This window comes from Orycteropus afer, unplaced genomic scaffold (genome assembly GCF_000298275.1).
Source record: "Orycteropus afer afer isolate SDZICR_OR568_19922 unplaced genomic scaffold, OryAfe1.0 scaffold00027, whole genome shotgun sequence".
In the NCBI taxonomy this organism is placed as follows: Eukaryota; Metazoa; Chordata; class Mammalia; order Tubulidentata; family Orycteropodidae; genus Orycteropus; species Orycteropus afer.
The window spans coordinates 1,866,065-1,884,610 of record NW_006921614.1 but is presented as its reverse complement, the minus strand read 5'-3'; the positions used below and the strand labels follow the sequence as shown (position 1 = coordinate 1,884,610).

The 18,546-nt window shown below is 36.0% G+C and overlaps 1 protein-coding gene across 1 annotated transcript in view; it reads right to left on the bottom strand.

Moving 5' to 3' along the window:
* Nucleotides 1–4,819: 4,819 nt before the first annotated feature.
* Nucleotides 4,820–18,546, bottom strand: part of SLC35B3 (solute carrier family 35 member B3) — a 30,856-nt gene continuing 17,129 nt past the window's right edge. The window contains exons 5-10 of the mRNA XM_042780218.1: nt 17,836–17,943; nt 15,279–15,376; nt 12,093–12,185; nt 11,572–11,683; nt 7,052–7,121; nt 4,820–4,970 (exon numbers count right to left, since the gene is read on the bottom strand). Of these exons, the coding sequence (XP_042636152.1) occupies nt 4,820–4,970; nt 7,052–7,121; nt 11,572–11,683; nt 12,093–12,185; nt 15,279–15,376; nt 17,836–17,943 (632 nt within the window). The remainder of the gene's footprint in view (nt 4,971–7,051; nt 7,122–11,571; nt 11,684–12,092; nt 12,186–15,278; nt 15,377–17,835; nt 17,944–18,546) is intronic.

Sequence of the window (18,546 nt, the reverse complement as noted above, 5' to 3'; positions counted from 1 at the left end):
GTTTCCAAGGGTGTAAATCTTTACAGAAGCAGACAGCCTCATTAGCTGGTGGGTTTGAATCGCTGACCTTTTTGTCAGCAGCCTACACTACCATAGCTCCCTGACCCAAACCTAACTGAAGGACAATTGGCTTGTTTAACAAAACCCTTGGGTGATTTGTATGAATATTGAAGTTTTACTATGCCCTGCCACTGTGGGGAAATGTTATTTTGAAAATTTAAGGCTAATAAGATAACCCAAGACTAAAAGAAAACCAACACTGGCTATGCATATTTATGTAGAGATTACAGAAAATTTTCTCTAGGCTGGGAGTCTCTTAAGACTGGGGCTGTATACTATTATTTTTTGCATTCCCAGCATCTAGTATAATGTCCAGCTCATGTTTGGCCTGGTGCAAATGGATAAATAAATGATGTTAAAAAAATAAATAAATAGATCAATCAAGTCATTGATGCTACATTACTTGTTACAAAGGTCAATGGGCAAGTACTAAAAGAATCAATAGGAACAAATGAAAAGCCAGAATGAGGGAAATATGAAAAACATATGTTCAAACCCATGACAGGGAAAACTGGTCGTGCTTAGGAAGGAAGAAAACAACAAAAGTTTCAGAGTGATGTATAACCACATGGTTTAAAGAGCAAACAGAATATTGGAATGTGTAAGTTTTGCCATTATACTAATCCATGTTATTGGTCCCTTATACTAGCTGTATTTTACTAAGGTTCTGTGCACTGACCAAAGAAGAATCTAGAACGTAAATGGGTTTAAGCTAAACATCACTTTGGGATAATTAAGAGAATTAGGGTAACAGTCCATAGAACATTAAAACCCAAACTCACCGCCATCAAGTTGATTCCAACTCATAGCGACCCCCATTGGGTTTCCAAGGTGGCAAATCTTTATGGAAGTAGATTGCCCAGTTTTGCTTCCATGGAGTGGCTGGTGGGTTTGAACCACCAGTCTTCTGGTTAGCAGGCAGATATCTTAGGTACTGTGCTACCATAGCTCCTTATATAGAGCATTAGTAATTACTTAATAACAATTGTCAACAACTATAAAGTCTTATAGAAAATTCTGGCTAGGCCAGCTTATCTCTCAGTCAAATCTGAACAGTGATGCACCAAGATTGGAGAAATTCTTCTCCTGTTCATGCCATTTTGTTGCTCTGAATATTATGCAAAAAAGAAGTGAATAATATGGCAAAATTCAGAATATCAATTATCTAGCATCTTTTATGATCTAATGGTATTCTTTGAAGATTAGTCTTTCGTGACACAAATATATATTCCAAAAAAAAAAAAAAAAAATTCACTGCCATTGAGTTGAATCCAACTCATAGTGACCACCAATGGGTTTCCAAGGCTATAAATCTTTACAGAAGCAGACTGCCTCATCCTTCTTCCACAGAGTGGCTAATGGGTTCGAACCATCAACCTTTTGGTTAGCAGCCAAATGTCTTAATGATTACATCACCAGAGCCCCTTCAAATATATACTGAGTACCTGCTATATGAGAGGGACCTCATACAAAGCTGAAGAAACAATTTATATCTACATACTGCTTAAAACAAACACCTATCTACATTTAATCAATATTCCAATCAAATGATCCTTGCTTGCTTACTCATTTAAGTAAGTCTCACAAATGTTTCACTATGAAATTCTGTGAATCATTATTACTTTGAGTTGGTGGTACTTAAAATGTTCATAGTGGGTTACAACGGACAGAAAGTATGGTTTGAATATAGGACAGAACTGGGTTTAAAGTCCAGTCCTATCCTATAGTAGTTGTGTGATTTTGGGCTTGTAAATATTTCACCTGGTCTTCAACCTCTGTATTTGAAAAAAAAAAGTCAACATGAGCGATCGTTATCTACTTAGTGAGTGAGGCAATATAGTGGTTCAGAGTATGGATTCTGGAATGACACTGCTTGCTAGACAGCGCTGATACTCTCTAGTTAAGAAAGGATGGGAAAGTCACTTAACACCTCTGGCCACAGCTTCACCTGTAAAATGAATATATTACTACTTATCCTCAGAGGTACTGTAAAGATTAGAAAAGTTAAGCATGTAAAGCACTGATAATAGTGCCTGGCACCTAATAAACACTTATATATTAAGTACTGCTATTATTCTTTTTGATGTGTACATTTATTGCTATAAATTGGCCTCTGATTACTGTTTTTGCTGTGTCCCAAAGACTTTGGTATGTTGTGTTTTCATTCTCTTTTGATTCAAGGAATTTTTTTTATTTCTTTTATTACCCAGTTGTTCTTAAGGAGGGTATTGTTCAGTTTCCATGTGTCTGCCCCACCTACATTCACCAAGAGGGTATAGGGTAAAAAAGTAACAAGGGGAATATTGCACCTTTCCAGTCATTCGTGTCCGGAATATCCTTGCAGTTCCCGCCAAGTGGAGCCTATTCTTAGGTCCCTGAAATCTGAGAGAACACTGTTGCTTTAAATATCCAAAATGGTCAAACTGCTTGTAAACACTCAAAATGGCTGTGCCCTCCAGACAGCCAAAAGTCTACTGCTCAGCCTGTCTCCCTCTTCACTGCTTCCCCTTTCACACACCAGCCACCAGTGCAGTCCTCTGTGAAGCCTCTGGCTAGGAGGGCCGATTTTTAAGTTAATTCTTAGAGGTCACAACACCACTTGGCAATATCCAAGCTGTTTGTGCCATCAGGATCACTGACAGACTGCAGTCTCCTTTTTTGGTGTTTTCATGCAGGTTCTTCTATTAATTGGAGTTTAGTCCACTTCTGTATCCTTCCTTTCAAAGCTCAGGGCTCCAGGATTATCTTCTGTATCTGTATCTGTGCCTCAGGGGGTGAGCTGGGGTAAGGAGTAGGTAAAAGCACACAGTGGTAAGAGAAGTATGTAAGAAAAAAGAAGTATCTAAGACACTGGTAAGAAAAAGAATGCTTTGATAAGTCAAAATGATAAGACTTTAACAAGGATGTTGGAAAAAAATATTTAAGTTTTGCTTCATCTTTAAAAAACAAATCCTTATTGCCTTACAATTTAAGGTAGCATAAAGAAGTACAAGTTAAGATCTCCTCCCATTTTAAGATATGAAAATCTAAAAATGATTATCATTTTTTTGGGGAAAAAAAACAACAACAGTATTTTTTAACATACGGGATAAAAGAACACAGGTCAGAATTCATTACATTACACTCTTCCATTATTACAGACTCTGCTGTACCCATGTATTCACATAACAGGTTCAAGTCATCATCAGAGTACAGAATATAATGAAATGCTAAGAATGAGATTTGTAAGTTGTTTTAACCAACATTATTTATATTGTAAAAAAAGATTAATAGATTTTTTTTTTTTACTTTTTAAATATGGTAGAAGCATCCCAAAAATCACTGCTACAAATAAGGGCCAAAATCTTTAGGGATTTAGACTCAAACCTGGGCAAGCTACACAATGTCCAAATTTACTAACTCTACTTTGTTTCTTTCATTTATTCTACTCCATCTTTTAAGTTTTCAAATCATTTTTAAGATAAATGAACCTGTAATTTCATTACAATTTTATATTAATCTTAAGACATCAACTACTTTTCCTTTAATTAAAAAATCCACAGTGTCAACTCTTAGCACTTCCTTGGTGATCACATTCTTCTTGTAAGATACACTTATGTGATGCAAGATGACTGCTTTCACTGTCTTGCCCATATCCCATGTAAATATCTAAAGCATGTCTTCTCTAAAGAGTACTTTTAAATTATGAGAGGAAAAACTTAAATTTTAAAGTCTATGTAAAGCCTTACTATAACCTTCACTTCCCTTTTTATAACACATTAACTCATTCTTTAAAAAAAAAAAACAGAACATTTTTATTTATAATGAACACTATTCTCTCCAGACTTTAAATCATTTCACTCTTATAACAGAGAATCAATTTAAATAATACCACCAAAATGGAATGAAGACAAAACAGTCTGCTATCACATATTAGTTTCTTTCATATATCATAAATGATATCCAAGTGGTCTTGTAACATGCTCCATTTCTAATGAAAATGCTCAGTAAACTGCTAAGACCGTCAATCCTTCATATGACATTTTATTCTTAAGGTGTGTGCTAGACAATGGCTCTCCTAATTGCTTCAGATGTCAATCACCATGTTCTGAAGAAAAGGCTGACATCACAAAACCACTTCACCATATGTAAACTATCCATAAATGGATAGTATCTTAGGCTGGAGTAAAACCAGTGAAGTTTATACATACATGTATATATAGAGAGGCAGATTTCAAAGAAATGGCTCACAAAGCTGTAGAGGCTGGCAAGTCCCAAATCTGTGAGTGAGGCATCAGGCTGGAGGCTTCTCCTGACTCACGTGCTTGCAGGGGCTGATGAATCCAAAACTGGCAAGTCAGACGGCAGCCTGCACACTCACAGGGCTGTGGGAGCGAACAAATCCCAAAATCTGCAGGTCAGATAGCAGGCTGCTGGCTCACATCTCAACAGCTAGAGGTCAGAGTATGACAAGGTGGATGCAGATCAAGAGAGGGCAAGCTCTGCCAGGACATCCATATATACTGAATGTAGATCACATCCCCCAAAATACTTGTCTTTTCACTGACTTGCCGCTCACATCAGATCACAAAATGGAGGATGATGATATAGTATCTGCCAAACCGCTGAGAATCATGGCCTAACCAAGTTGACACATGACCTTAGCCATCACAGATACCATGCCTTCAGATCCTTTGGTCTGTATAATAATCCCTTTGTAAAGTTAATTAAATAATCATTGTTCCCATAAGATTCTATTTTGAAAAGTATGAATCACTGCCTATACAGTTTGTGCCAACGTCCTTGACTTTCTCTCATCCACTGATTTGTTTATCAGACCTTGTAGTGATGGTAGTCTTATTTTGTCCATATTTTTGCTGTAAACATTGAGAAATATACCAAGGACAACTAACAAACCAGACCATACATACCTGAGTAAAAGAAATAAGGGAAAAAATATTAATACCAAGGTAACAATTTATTATTAACCACATAATTTAACTATACATTTATAATAATTCTGCAATAAAATAAATGTTTGCTATTGGAGACCTACAATGTCATTAAAATAAAAATAGTATTCTTAGATCAGATAGGATTCCATACATGTTATGTTGAATATATATAGAGAAAATGTATTAATAAAATACTAAATGTTGTTTGTTGAACTTTGTAGATAGTACCAAACCAAAGCCAAACCCACTGCCATTGAGTTGATTCTAACTTGCAGAAACCATTTAGGACATAATAGAACTGCCCCATAGGGTTTCTAAGGCTGTAAATCTTTACAGAAACAAATGGCCTCATCTTTCTCCCATGGAACAGATGGTGGGTTCGAACCACTAATCTGGTTAGCATCCAAATGCTTTAATTATTATACAACCAGAGCTCCTCATTAAAGGTTAACAGTATATTAAAAATCCAATCACTATCTAAAGTCTTATTTGTTGTTGTTGTTGTTGTGTGCCATCGAGTCTGCCCCGACTCATAGAGACCCCTCCTTGGGTTTCCTAGGCAGTATCACTACGGAAGTAGATTGCCCCATCTCAGGCACTTGACTGCTAACCAGAAGGCTGGCGGTTCAAACCCACCAGCCACTCCTCGGAAGGAAGGAAAGTCTTATAAGTATACTTAAAGTATTAGACATGTAAATCTGTTAGCAGCCATCTTGGGAATTCAACTCAGCAGTACAACTAAGTATACCAGTTGTATATAAAATAAAAGAATAAAAGAGAACTACCTCTGAAAAAAAAAGGGAATCCTTGTAGATTACTGAAAGTGTATACCTACCACATGCGGAAAGAAAAACTAATTTATAGAAAACAAACAAAAATCTGTAATGCATTGATAAAAATTTATGCTGTGGCTACCTTTAAATACATATATTGGTAATTTCTAGATGTAAATCTTCTCAGTTACTGACTAACCTAAATTTAAATTCCAAATAAATGCTAGCCAGGAAAGGTAACAGTAAATAGTTTCACACAAAAATACATAAAGTATTAAAGCACAACTTACTAAATACCTCCTCTATCTCAAATCCTTTATGGAAAGAGGCAGAAAATAAACTTTATTAAAAGCATGTATTTTCATATATAGGGAGCCACTGGGTTACAAACAAGACATCTTCCTAAGTTTGTCTTTAAGTACATTTGTAGTTAAGTCAGAACAAGTACATATGGTTCTTAATTTGCCTTACTCTAGCACAAGAAAAGGAGTCCTGGTCATGCAGTGGTTAAAATGCTCAGCTGCTAATCAAAAGCTTGGCAGTTGAGCCCACCAGCTACTCTGCAGGAGGAAGATGTGGCAGTGCATTTCCATAAAGATAACAGCCTTGGAAACTCTATGGAGCCATTCTACTCCATCCTATAAAGTTGCCACGAGTTGGAATGGACTCTAGAGTAATGAGTTTGGTTTTAGTGCAAGAAAAGGCTCCAAGCCTTTTCAATGACTTAAAAGTTGCATGTGTAACAAGTGAAGGTGCTTGTGATGAAGAATTTGTTATGAATAAGGGTTGGTACAATTGTTTCAAGGTGAGGGTAAATTTACCTAACATTAAAGGGCAAGTGCTAGGAGTTAGTCAGACATTCATTCTTTTGTAACCTGGGGGATACTTGTATATTTATATTAATATATTTGTACTAAGGCAAGGAGGAACCCCTTAATCTCATCTGTGTACACATCACTCAAGTCCATTCAGAGTGAAAATATGGTCATATTTGAATTGGGCTCTGATTAGGCAATTTAAGTATACAAAATGATAAACACAAACAGTAAATTGTATACATTCCCAAAATAGAAGCAAGCACATTAGTAGATATGGGCCAAGATGTAAAATATTCTTTATAAAGCATAACAGGAAAAAGAAAAAACACTTTAATTAAAAAAAAAAAAAATTAATATATTTACTGCAAAAATGGAGAAGCACAAAAGCTGAAGAAAGGCTGTCTAAAAGGAAAGGAAAAGCACAGTATCCAAAAATGAGAAACGTACTGAATTAAAAAGTACTTACTGAAATGTGAATGGTTTAGCAAAGAATATAAATGAAAGTACAATGGTCATTGCTTTTCTTCCTGTTGTCACTGCATGGGAAAAAAGTTTGGTTTAGAATGTGCCTACAATTTTTTATTATATTATCAAACCCACACAGTTAACACATATTTACAAGGCCTATTCTGTGCCAGGCTCTATGTGAGATGCCAAGGAAACAAAGGAAAGGAAAGAAAAAACACTGTACCTGTTACTATGGCATGTATAGTCTAGTAGGGGACAAGATATGAAGTAATAAGAGAGTTAAGTGTTAAAATAGAACCGTAACAAGCTCTGGAAGCCATGGTACTATGAAGGAATGTCATCCCTTAGATTTCTTAGCAAGAGGAAGACAAGACATGATTAGGTAGAGCAGGAGCTATTCTTAAAAATAAGTAATGTAAAATATGAAATATTTTAATTGTGGTTATCTGGGGATAAGACTTTGAGTAACTTTTACAACCCTCTCTAAGCATCTGTATTAACCCTGGCCTGTCTTTCAACTATCACCTTGAAGTTTTCCTCAAGGCCTGAAACTTGCTCTCTAGTCCCAGGCTGTATCTCTAACACAGCTCTTTTTTTTTTTTAACCTACCTTGCATCACAATTTGCTGACTTCTCATTCAAGTGTGATATACTTAGCTCCTTGTTTTATTCATCCTTTTATTCACCTCTTGACTCCACAGTTCCTGGCACTTAATATTCAATGCACAGAGTCCCTGGGTGGTACAAATAGTTAAGCATTTGACTACTAGCCAAAAGGCTGGCTATTCAAAGCCACCCAATCTCCTTCTGAAAGGTCACAGCCTTAAAAACCCTACAGAGCACAGTTCTACTCTACATATATAAGGAACTGACTGGAAGGCAAAGAGCAAAATTATTCAATGCATGAATAACAAATGAAGAAACTGTTTTGGAAAAACTTACTAGAGCCTGATTACCAAAATCTATTTTTCCTTGGTAAAAGTACCCCTATTTTAAGTTGGAATACTTCCAGCCTTCACATTCCAGGTCTGGCATGTGATGGCCAATGAAACGTGAGTGTAAGTGTGGTGTGATTTCTACAGGGAAGGGTGTTCCTGTCATCTTCTCTCACTCCATCCTAGGAGGAGATGCCCTCTAGAGCTCCAACACTGTAGACTGTGAAACACCATGAGGATGGCAGAGCAGAGAGAAGGGGCCTAGATTTCTAAAAACCACAGAGTCACCACAGCAACCCTGGAAGCACACAGCACATGAGTTAAAAGCATAGGTCTGCAGCCAAACTGCCTTGGTTTGAACCCTGGCTCCGTAACTTACTAGTTGGCTGACAATTAGAGCAGGTCACTTAACCTCTTTTACCTTAGTTTACCCATCTGTAAAACTGGACACTAGCATCCACTTTACAGAACTGTTAAGAGAGTAACATGATTAATAAATGTAAAATATCTAGAATAGTGTGTGTTACTGCGGTGTAGTAAATTACTTTGTGTGGCTTTTCTACCCATAAGTCTTTGTAAACTCCAAGGTGGGATTTTCTATGAGCAACTGAGGAGCTCCTGATTGCTGAAGTTGTCCACCTGGAGTATTTCTGTTGGGAGTGGCACAAAACAATGTTCTGGGAGGTGCCCACTCTCTCTCAGGTGCTTAGAGTTCTGATGCTATAATTGGCTAGTTTGACCACCCTGCAGGGCTCAAAAAGGAGGCCTCCTAGAGGCAGAACTCTCTGACTGCTGGTCGAGGAAGATGTGCTGCTGAAAGAGACACGGGATCCTGAGACACGCATTGCTGGGAAAGAGATGCAAGAGACACGCATCGCTGAGTGAGACACCGAGGGACCAGCACTGCTGAGAAAGAGACTGTGAGAGACTGCTGGCTGAGGGACGGTGGGCTGGGAGAGAGACTGAGCACTTTTCCTAAACCTGAATTATAGCCTGTGGTGCTTCCCTAATAAACCTCATAATCTGTGAGCTCTGTGTGGCCACTGCAGCAAATTATTGAACCCAGGAGAGAGGTGGTGGGTGCTTTGGGAGGAACGGTTGGTGAAAGGGCTGGAGGAAGGCAGCATGTCTGGCCTTGTAGGAATAGGCCTTGGGTTACTGCTGGTAATCCTGTCTTCCCCTTGTAGGGTTAGAGGAGGTCGCAACATGTGCCTCCTTACCCTTTTTGCAGTTACAAAATTAAATGCAATAAAATTATCAGTAGTTATTGATTTTTCTTACCACCTCTAGACATAAATCTGCCTGCAACTTTAGGACAAGGACTGTATCTTACACTTCTTTATATTAATCATCAAAACCAAACCAAACCCATTGCCCTCAAGTTCATTCCAACTCATAGTGACCCTATAAGACAGGGTACAACTGTCTCATAGGGTTTCCAAGGCTGTACATCTTTATAGAAGCAGATTGCCACGTCCTTTTCCCCAAGGAGAGGCTGGTAGGCTTGAAAGGCCAACCTTTTCGTTAACAGCAAAATGCTTAACCACTGGGACACCAGGGCTTCTATATTAACTATAAAAACAAAATAACCAAACTCACTGTCATCGAATCAATTCTGACTCACAGCGACCCCCAATGGGTTTGTGAGATGGTAATTCCTTACAGAAGTAGATTGCCCCATCTTCTTTCCACGGAGTGGCTGGTGGGTTTGAACCATCTACCTTCTGGTTAGCAGTCAAATCCCTCCTTGGGTTCCCAAGGTGGTATCTCTATGCAAGTAGATTGCCCAATCTTCCTTCCATTTGACTTCTGGTTAGCAGTCAAATGCCTTAGGACTACGCCACCAGAGCTCCCTATATTAATCACAAGGCTCAATAAATACAAAACAATTGACTAACATCCTGCCCTTTTTGAGCAGTATTGTCCTAACAAGCAAAGTGAGAGTCTAAGCCAACTGTATGAACTTGCAATCTTTCTTGATAGCATAAGCTGACTTATCAAAAGGTCTGATCTATAATTAAGTTCCCTATATTTATCATTAGGAGCTCTGGTGCCACATTGCCTAAGGCATTTGACTGCTAACCAGATGGCTGGCAGTTCAAACCCACCAGTCACCCTCAGAAGGCAGACTGGGCAATCTACTTCAATAGTGATACAGCCTCAGAAACCCAAGGACAGGTCTCTATGAGTCGTGACCAATTCGATGGCAGTGAGTGAGTGAGTGACTATTTCTCATTAGAGATACAAAATTTAAAAAGGACAGTCATGTGACCAATAACAGGAAAAGTCAGGAAGCAAACATATTTTTATAAAGAGAAAGAAAGGTATTAAATTATTTAATTTAGTCTGTGGTATTCCCCTAAATCATGAAAAATTCAAATTAGGTAAATGATTAATCTAGTATTGTTGTTGTTATTATGTGCCTTTGAGTCAAACACGACTCATAGCGACCCCTCCTTGGGTTTCTAAGGCAGTATCACTATGGAAGTAGATTGCCCCATCTTCCTTCCGAGGAGTGGCTGGTGGGTTTGAATCACCAGCCTTCTGGTTAGCAGTTGTGCCTTGGGCACTATGCTACCAGAGCTCCCAATCTAGTAGGACCTTTCATCTGTCTTTCCTGACTTTCAGTCAGTCAGTCTTTCTTCTGGGGACTCAGTTCTCTATTTCTTAAAGTGAGTGGATTAGATTGGAGCATCTTTTATCAGGGATCTATAAAATGTGCATATGTAATAAAAAAAAATCTAGTATTACATATGCAAATTCTATAGATCCCTGATAAAAGATGCTCCAATCTAATCCACTCACTTTAAAAAATAGAGAACTGAAGCCCCAGAAGAAAGAAACTGATTGAAAGTCAGAGGAAAGACAGGTGAAAGGTCTTGTACTCTCTGATACCCCACTGTTGGATTTTCCTGACATGATGATGCTCTGCTTTCCGGCCTAAGCCTCAGGACTCTCTCCAGAGGGAGATTCCTGGCAAGTTCATCATCTGTACCATTTGATCCACAAACAGCTCAAGGTAGCATACCATGTCTTCTGTCTCCCTTACTAGATTGTACACTTCTCTGAAGCAGAACATAGAACATTTTCATTGCACTCAAGTGCTTTGCAAAATTCCCTGCATATAGCAAGTGCATAAGAATTGTCATTGAAAAGAGAAGCTAATCTGGTGGTTGTCCAAGAAAGGTATAAATGAAAGATCCAAAAGGTTTTGTTTAAAATATGCTTCATAGTTTAAATGCAACAAATGAGAATTTTAAGTTATACATTAAAATTACATTAAGGCTCTATTTTTCTCTGAAGTTATCCATCCACCAAACTTTTTAATACCAAGTTCTTTTAAAGTATTTAAAAGTCACTATTTAGACAGATGTATATATTTAGTTTTAAATTAACTTTTAAAATAAGAAATAAAGATCAAATATAATTTTCCTTCGAATTTCAAAGAAATCCTATAAGCTGAAAAAGAAATTGGTGGAATACGATCATTTTTAACAAAGAATAATGTTGCCATTATATTTTGAGAAAGAACTTGAGAGACAATTCTAAATGTTTATTTCATAACCTTTATAAAGCACTCTTACCTGTTACAGCAAGAAGTGCACCAAAGATTTTAATCAAAGCCAGAACAAAGGAGATTCCAAAATACCCAGTGAGGGAAAAAAGGAAAGCATAACCGTAGGTCCGAATTGGATTCTGCAACAAATCAAAAAACCTGTTAGTTGAAAATATGAAAACCAAACCCTGAGGTATTACAAATGAAATAAAACTACAGATTTTAATCAACTTCTTGAGCAATAATAAGCCATTCAACACAGTCAAGCACAGATTCTTACTTAGTTCTGATTTAATGGGAAAATAATGATGAAATTAAAAATCCCCAACTTTTACATTATGAATAGTTTATAAGTTAACTTATAGAATACAGTAAGGGTAAAGTAAATTTAAATATAAATCATTTCATTTCTAAAGTAATTTCTGATGTACATCTATTAAAGGAGTTATGAAATTACATCAAAAATAGCCTTTTGAACAAGAGAAATTAGAAACACAGAGAAAACTATTTAATAGATGTTTACTTAAAGAAAATGTGATTAGTGTTTACCTTTGAACAAAATGTTACTGCAGGGCGTAAGCCACTAGTGCCTGTCAATCCCAATAAAATGTACACAAAACCTATTGAATATGAATATAGAACCTAGAACAGACAAAAATAAAGTTGAAAAAGTGCTATCCAACCAAAGGTGGAAAATTAAGGGTTTTCAATCTCTGGTTCAATTGATTTATTTAAGTCTGTAAAAAAAATATATTTAAAGTGACATCAATATTCAATTATAGCCTAGTTTCTGGAAATGACAGTTGATCCTGTTTATAAGTCTACCTTATTTTACACACAAAATAACATACCAGTATTGACCCTTCATATGTTGTTGTTGTTGTTATGTGCCATCGAGTCGGCCCCAACTCATAACGACCCCTTCTTGGGTTTCCGAGGCAGTATCACTATGGAAGTAGATTGCTCCATCTTCCTTATATGCTTACATAATTAGTCATTTATTTCCTGACTTATTAAATTCAAGCCAGAGTTCTAAAAAATATATATATAGAAAACAAAAACCCTTAAAGCTACTTAATAAACATAAAGAAAATGAAACATGAACTTTCTAAAAGAATTAAAATATAATGAAAATAAGTAGTATATTACTTATTGGGATAAGTATATATTACTCTGGGAGCTCTGGTAGCATAGTGGCTAAGGTACTTGCCTGCTAACCAGATGGCTGGTGGTTCAAACCCACCAGCCACTCCTCGGAAGGAAGGTTGGGCAATCCTACTTCTGTAGTGATACTGCCTCGGAAACCCAAGGAGGGGTCGCTATGAGTCGGGTTTGACTCGACAGCATGTAACAACTACAACAACACAGTATATCTCTAAGGAGCTCTGGTAGCATAGTGCCTCAGGCACTTGACTGCTAACCAGAAGGCTGGTGGTTCAAACCCAAAAGCCGCTCCTCAGAAGGAAGGCTGGGCAATCTACTTCCACAGTGATACCATCTTGGAAACCCAAGAGGGGTCACTATGAATCAAATCGACTCCATGGCAGTGCATTTTTTGAGTGTATAAATTGCTTAATTTTCCTACTTTCCTATCTTTCTATCCCAGATTATGATACTTATCATAAATAGTATCCTTCTAATCATTATCATTATCATCATCATCATCAAATTTAACTTAAATACCTCTTACATGCCTATCTATATGGATTACTTTATTTCTCACAATCACTTATGAGACAGGTACTCTTAATCACCATCTCTAATCTTCAGATGAAGAAGCCAAAACTGATAGATATTAAGTAATTTTCCCTAAATAAGAGAGTTAGTAAAGCTAGGCTATGAACTGAGGTTATCTTATTCTATGGCCTACAGCCTTAACATCCTATTATATTACCGTTCTAACTACCTACTTCGTTAATCTTCCCTGAGCCCATCTTCATTTTATCTAGAAAGAGTGATGACAAAAATTAAGAAAGCTCCTGGCAAAGCTTAAAATCTCCATGTTAGAGGTGGGAAGGCAAATGGGATTATACCCACAAATGTATGTAAGTACAACAGAGAATGTTTCTATATATTATTTATATGTACTACAAATATACCCATGAATACAGCCGAGTGTACAAGGGGCAAAGTGAGGAAAACTTCTTAGTCATAACCAAACACCTTGAGGGAATGAGTCACTGGGCATGAGGGCTTAGGAGCACAGTGTCAGGGGACACAAAGTCTATCTGCATAACACAGTCCATAAAGACGATGTTCTACATTCTACTTTGGTGAGTAGCGACTAGGGTCTTAGAAGTTGTGAGTGGCCATCTGAGGTGCTATTGGTCTCTCCCCTTCCAGAACAAAGAAGAAAATCAAAGACATATGAAAACAATTCATCCAAAGGACAACTGGACCACTTGCAAAGATGCCCACTCTGCTCAGAAAGTAACAGGAATGAACAATGGTATATCCTTAACGTGGTATGTTCTATCTGTTCAACAAAGTAGTTGATTACAACATTAATGCCAAAAAGAAAATGCAATATGAAGATATACTGGTAAATAAAAAAAGATGTCATTTACAATAACTACAGCAAAAAGATGAACCACCTAACAATAAATTTAATAAGAAAAATGCTGAAAATGTTAAACTCTAAGGGACATTTAAAAACAAAAATTTGAATAGAAGGAAAAGTCATACATTATTCTTGGGCTGAAATCATCAAGTGTACAGGTACCATTCTCCTGAACTTAATTTACAATTCAATGCCATACCAATCATAGTATCAACAGGATTTCTAGTTTATTTGGGAATAAAATCCCTTAGACTAACTACTGGTAGCAACACCCCGAAAAAAAAAAAAAGGAACAGTATGGGCTAGTCATAACAGATAGTAAACGTGATGCTGTTGTTATACATGGTACTGATGATGAAAAAATTCAAAATAATACAATCCTGACCCCTACATTAGAATATGATAAAGAAGATACTTAACATAATCTGGAAAAATGGATTATTCAATAAATTGGTAGCCATATTGGGAAAAATAATGAAATGTCCTGATCTCAATTTACATCAAACAAAAGTTTTGGCCTGGATCAAAGATTTAATTGAAGTGGAAACCATAAAGCTAGGAGAAAAGGTAGGAAAGCCCTTTCAAGATGATATAAAGCTAGAAGTCCTGAAAGAAAAGATAAACTGCACCATATGAAAGTTAAAAACTTCTAAGTGGAAAATAACACCAAATTCAAAGAGGGGTGGAAAACAAGATGCAAGAAAGTGTTTTTTTTTTTTTTTTTTTAATATGTAAAAAATCCTATGAGTCAATGAGAACAAAATTTCTCAAATATAACCTCTTAGTAACAGCCCTGGTGGTACAGTGGTAAAAGTGCTTGATGGCTAACTGAAAGGTCAGTGATTCTAATCTACCAGCTGCTCAATGGGAGAAAGATGTGGCACTTTGCTTATGTAAAGATTTATGGCCTTGAAAACCCTATGGGGCAGTTTTACTATGACCTACAGAGTTAAAATGAGACAAAATCAACTCCATGGCAGTGGGATTTTTGGGAGGGGTATATTTACTCTGTATATTCCTGTAATGTTTGAATGTTTTATTTTTATTACTGTAGTGATGATAAACTCATTTAAAAATGAAATTCAAGTTTTCAATATCACAACTATTTCATAGAATTAAATCCATCACTATTTTTGAGTCTGTCAGATGTGAAGAAGAAACACTAATGCAGTTACCATTTCTGAATTAGAAGCATTATGCAGTTTCATAGCTTTCTCTTGGACGTTTCCAATGACAGCATCTGCACATAGTGCCAGGGAAATAAGGATCACACCTTCAAGAAAGTATAAAAAAGAAAAAAGAAAAACCCTTCTTATTTAAACATATGAACTATAAGCAAGTTTTATAAGAAATATACCTAAAAAAACAAAAGTATATCTTAAATCACATTTGTCTGTAGAACTTGAATATCCTTATCTCCAACCAGTTCTAACAGGCACACAGGTGACGGTATTAAATTTTAAAAAATCAAAAAGTAAGTAACTAACACTAATAAACTGAGCTAGGAGCTCTGGGTAGAGTAGTGCTGAAGGCACTTGACTGCTAACCAGAAGGCTGGCAGCTCAAACTCACCAGCCACTCCTTGGAAGGAAGGTTGGGCAATCTATTTCCACAGTGGTACTGCTTCAGAAACCCAAGGAGGGGTCGCTATGAGTCAGGTCCGACTCAATGGCACATAACAACAACAACAATAAATTGAGTTAATATCACTATTGCTGTATTTCAATATCATGTCAAACAATAATTCTACTTTTCAACCAGATTATATGTTTTAAAGAAATACTGATTATATGTTTATAAGAAACTCTTAGGTGATACATTGAGATATTTGGTAACTGATCAGTTAATGGAAAAAATGAGATGAAGAGGAAAAAAAAATCACTAAAATATTATTTCTAAAATGTTTAATTAAAAATACATAAACATGCATTCAGTGGTCAAGGTCTTTCTGGGGGGTATGGATTCTGACTAAAATTCTGCACTGTCTCATAACATACATTCTGTATAATTTCCAGGTTGTTTTTGTTAAAGTATACCAAAAACTTAGGTACTCCTGAATCAATCAGGGTTAGACTCCTTTCCTATTTTTTATGATCTTCCCCATTTTCACAGTTGTGTTGCCCATACTTAATTTGGCAGTGATTTTATTGACTCATCTTAATCAAATTATTTCAAACAATTAATTAGTTTTCTATTTCTTTTCACATTCTATTCTATTTCTTTTCACATTCACTTTTGAACAATTTAGGTGATATTTAATTATTACAATAAGAGATACAAGTTGCATAAACAAATCTAGGAATCAATGCAACTCCTTCTTGGAAAAGATTCACAGAGTATGTGTGTTTCCTTGAGAAGTGATGTACTAACTGGAAGTGTTCAGGATGCATGGACACCAGTCATGATGCTTTACAGAATGAATACAAAGCAGCCTTGTTCATAGCTGCAAGGCTGAAGAAAGTTTTTTTTTTTTTTTTTTTTAATGTACAATGACAGGTAGCAGAAAGCACACAAGTAGGCAGCTATGTCAGCTGGGACTTCCTCAATTTTCATATTTATCCTTAAATTTAACTATTTATTACGTAACTTACATATTTACTATCAAGTCACACACTTCATTTACCAAACTTGATTCTGAGACCTTCACTGGTTTCAAATAGTGACTCTATCCTCAAAAGAATAAAACATGCTTTATTGAAGCTCCTGAAAGATCATTCAAGGACATTCTAAAAATGTTCCAAATGATGGCAAGAGCATCAAAGTATCTAAATTTCGTCCTAAGGGGAATATTTTAAAAGGGGACATTTATTTGAATAAATAAATTCTGATATACACACTTTATATAGTCAAAGCTTCATTATGTCTATTAAATAACTACCTTAACAGTTACTCTCTTTCATTTTAGATAGTATATTCTTACAGATTGGGATAAGCACTCATATATTATAGATACTTAAGTATCTCTGGTTTCTAATTCTCTTAAAAAATATATCCACAGAACTCAGAAAGGGTGAGCCCTTAAGTTATAGCAGACATTACAGTGAGGTACTTTAAATACTACTCTGTCAGGCTAGGGATAAATGACATTAAAACAATCTTATGAGAAAAATTCTTAACTTTCAATAATTAGAAGAACCACAATACGGCATGTTAATAAAAACCTGATTCAATGGCAACAGGTTACTTATTTCTAAATATACTGTAATATCTAATCTGCTTTTGAACAATCTAAATTTAATTTATAAAATTCTATGGAGACGATTATTTCTGTTGGAAGTTTTCAGTACTTTAAGGTTAATGACCGTTATTTATATTATACAGTTTAATCTTAAAGTACAGCATAATGTTCTTTCTTTAGCTAAAATAATGACATGTAAATATACAAGTTTCCAAGTTGTTTTAAAAACAGAATAAAAACAATCACTATTCTGATTCCCCTACAATTCATGTACACATTTCCAATTTAACTAAAAAATTATCATGTATGTACTTGATAAGTGAAAATTTTGACTTGGTTAACAGCCTCTTGTCATGTCAAAATGCAAAAAGTACTAAAAATAATTATTTCCAGAATTATGATATTTTTACTACTTTTATACGGAAAGCTAGAAAGCTTCATGTTATATATAAGAATCAGAATGTCACATTATTTAAATTCCTTATAGTATCTTAAACATTTTTACTCTAAACCAAAATGCCTATAAAACCAAGGAATAGAAATAAATTCCTTACCTGTCAGGTTGAAATTTGGTGCAATTGTGCTGTCAGCCAGGGTAAACCATATCAGGCCAAGGCTCATACATACTGCAGCAGACACATCTGCAATATTGTATCTCTTTCCTGATAAAACAAATATAAGTCAAATCCATTATGCAAACACTCACCCAGCAGTTTTACACCCGGTGTTTAATCAGGTAGAATACGGATCTACTCTTTATACTCAAGGTCAAAAATACACGAATACATATGTCAAGGCCATGAGACAGTCACATGTTCTATGTATTAGACAGGAGATATTAGCTTATCTGTTATTTTAGTGAGCAAATATCCTATTTTGTAGAAAAATGATAGCAAGAATAACAGGCATCCACAAACATTAAAAAAATTTCATGGAAATTATTTCTTGTCTTACTTTGTGTATCCCACAGCTGAGTCAATTCTGAATCACAGTGACACCCACCGGGTTTCAGAGCCTATAAATCTTTATGGAAATAGATCACCCTATCTTCCTTCTGTGGAGTGGCTGGTTGGTTTGAACCTCTGACCCTCCGGTTAGCAGGCAAATGCCTTATCATCCACTATGCCACTAGAGTGCCTTACTTTCTGTACAAGACAATATATTTTCTTATATTTTGTTAGTTTACAAAATAACCTAATGGTTCAGGCTATAAAACTGTTTGTTTACTAATATTATAATCAGATAATGTCTGTTGTTGTTGTTAT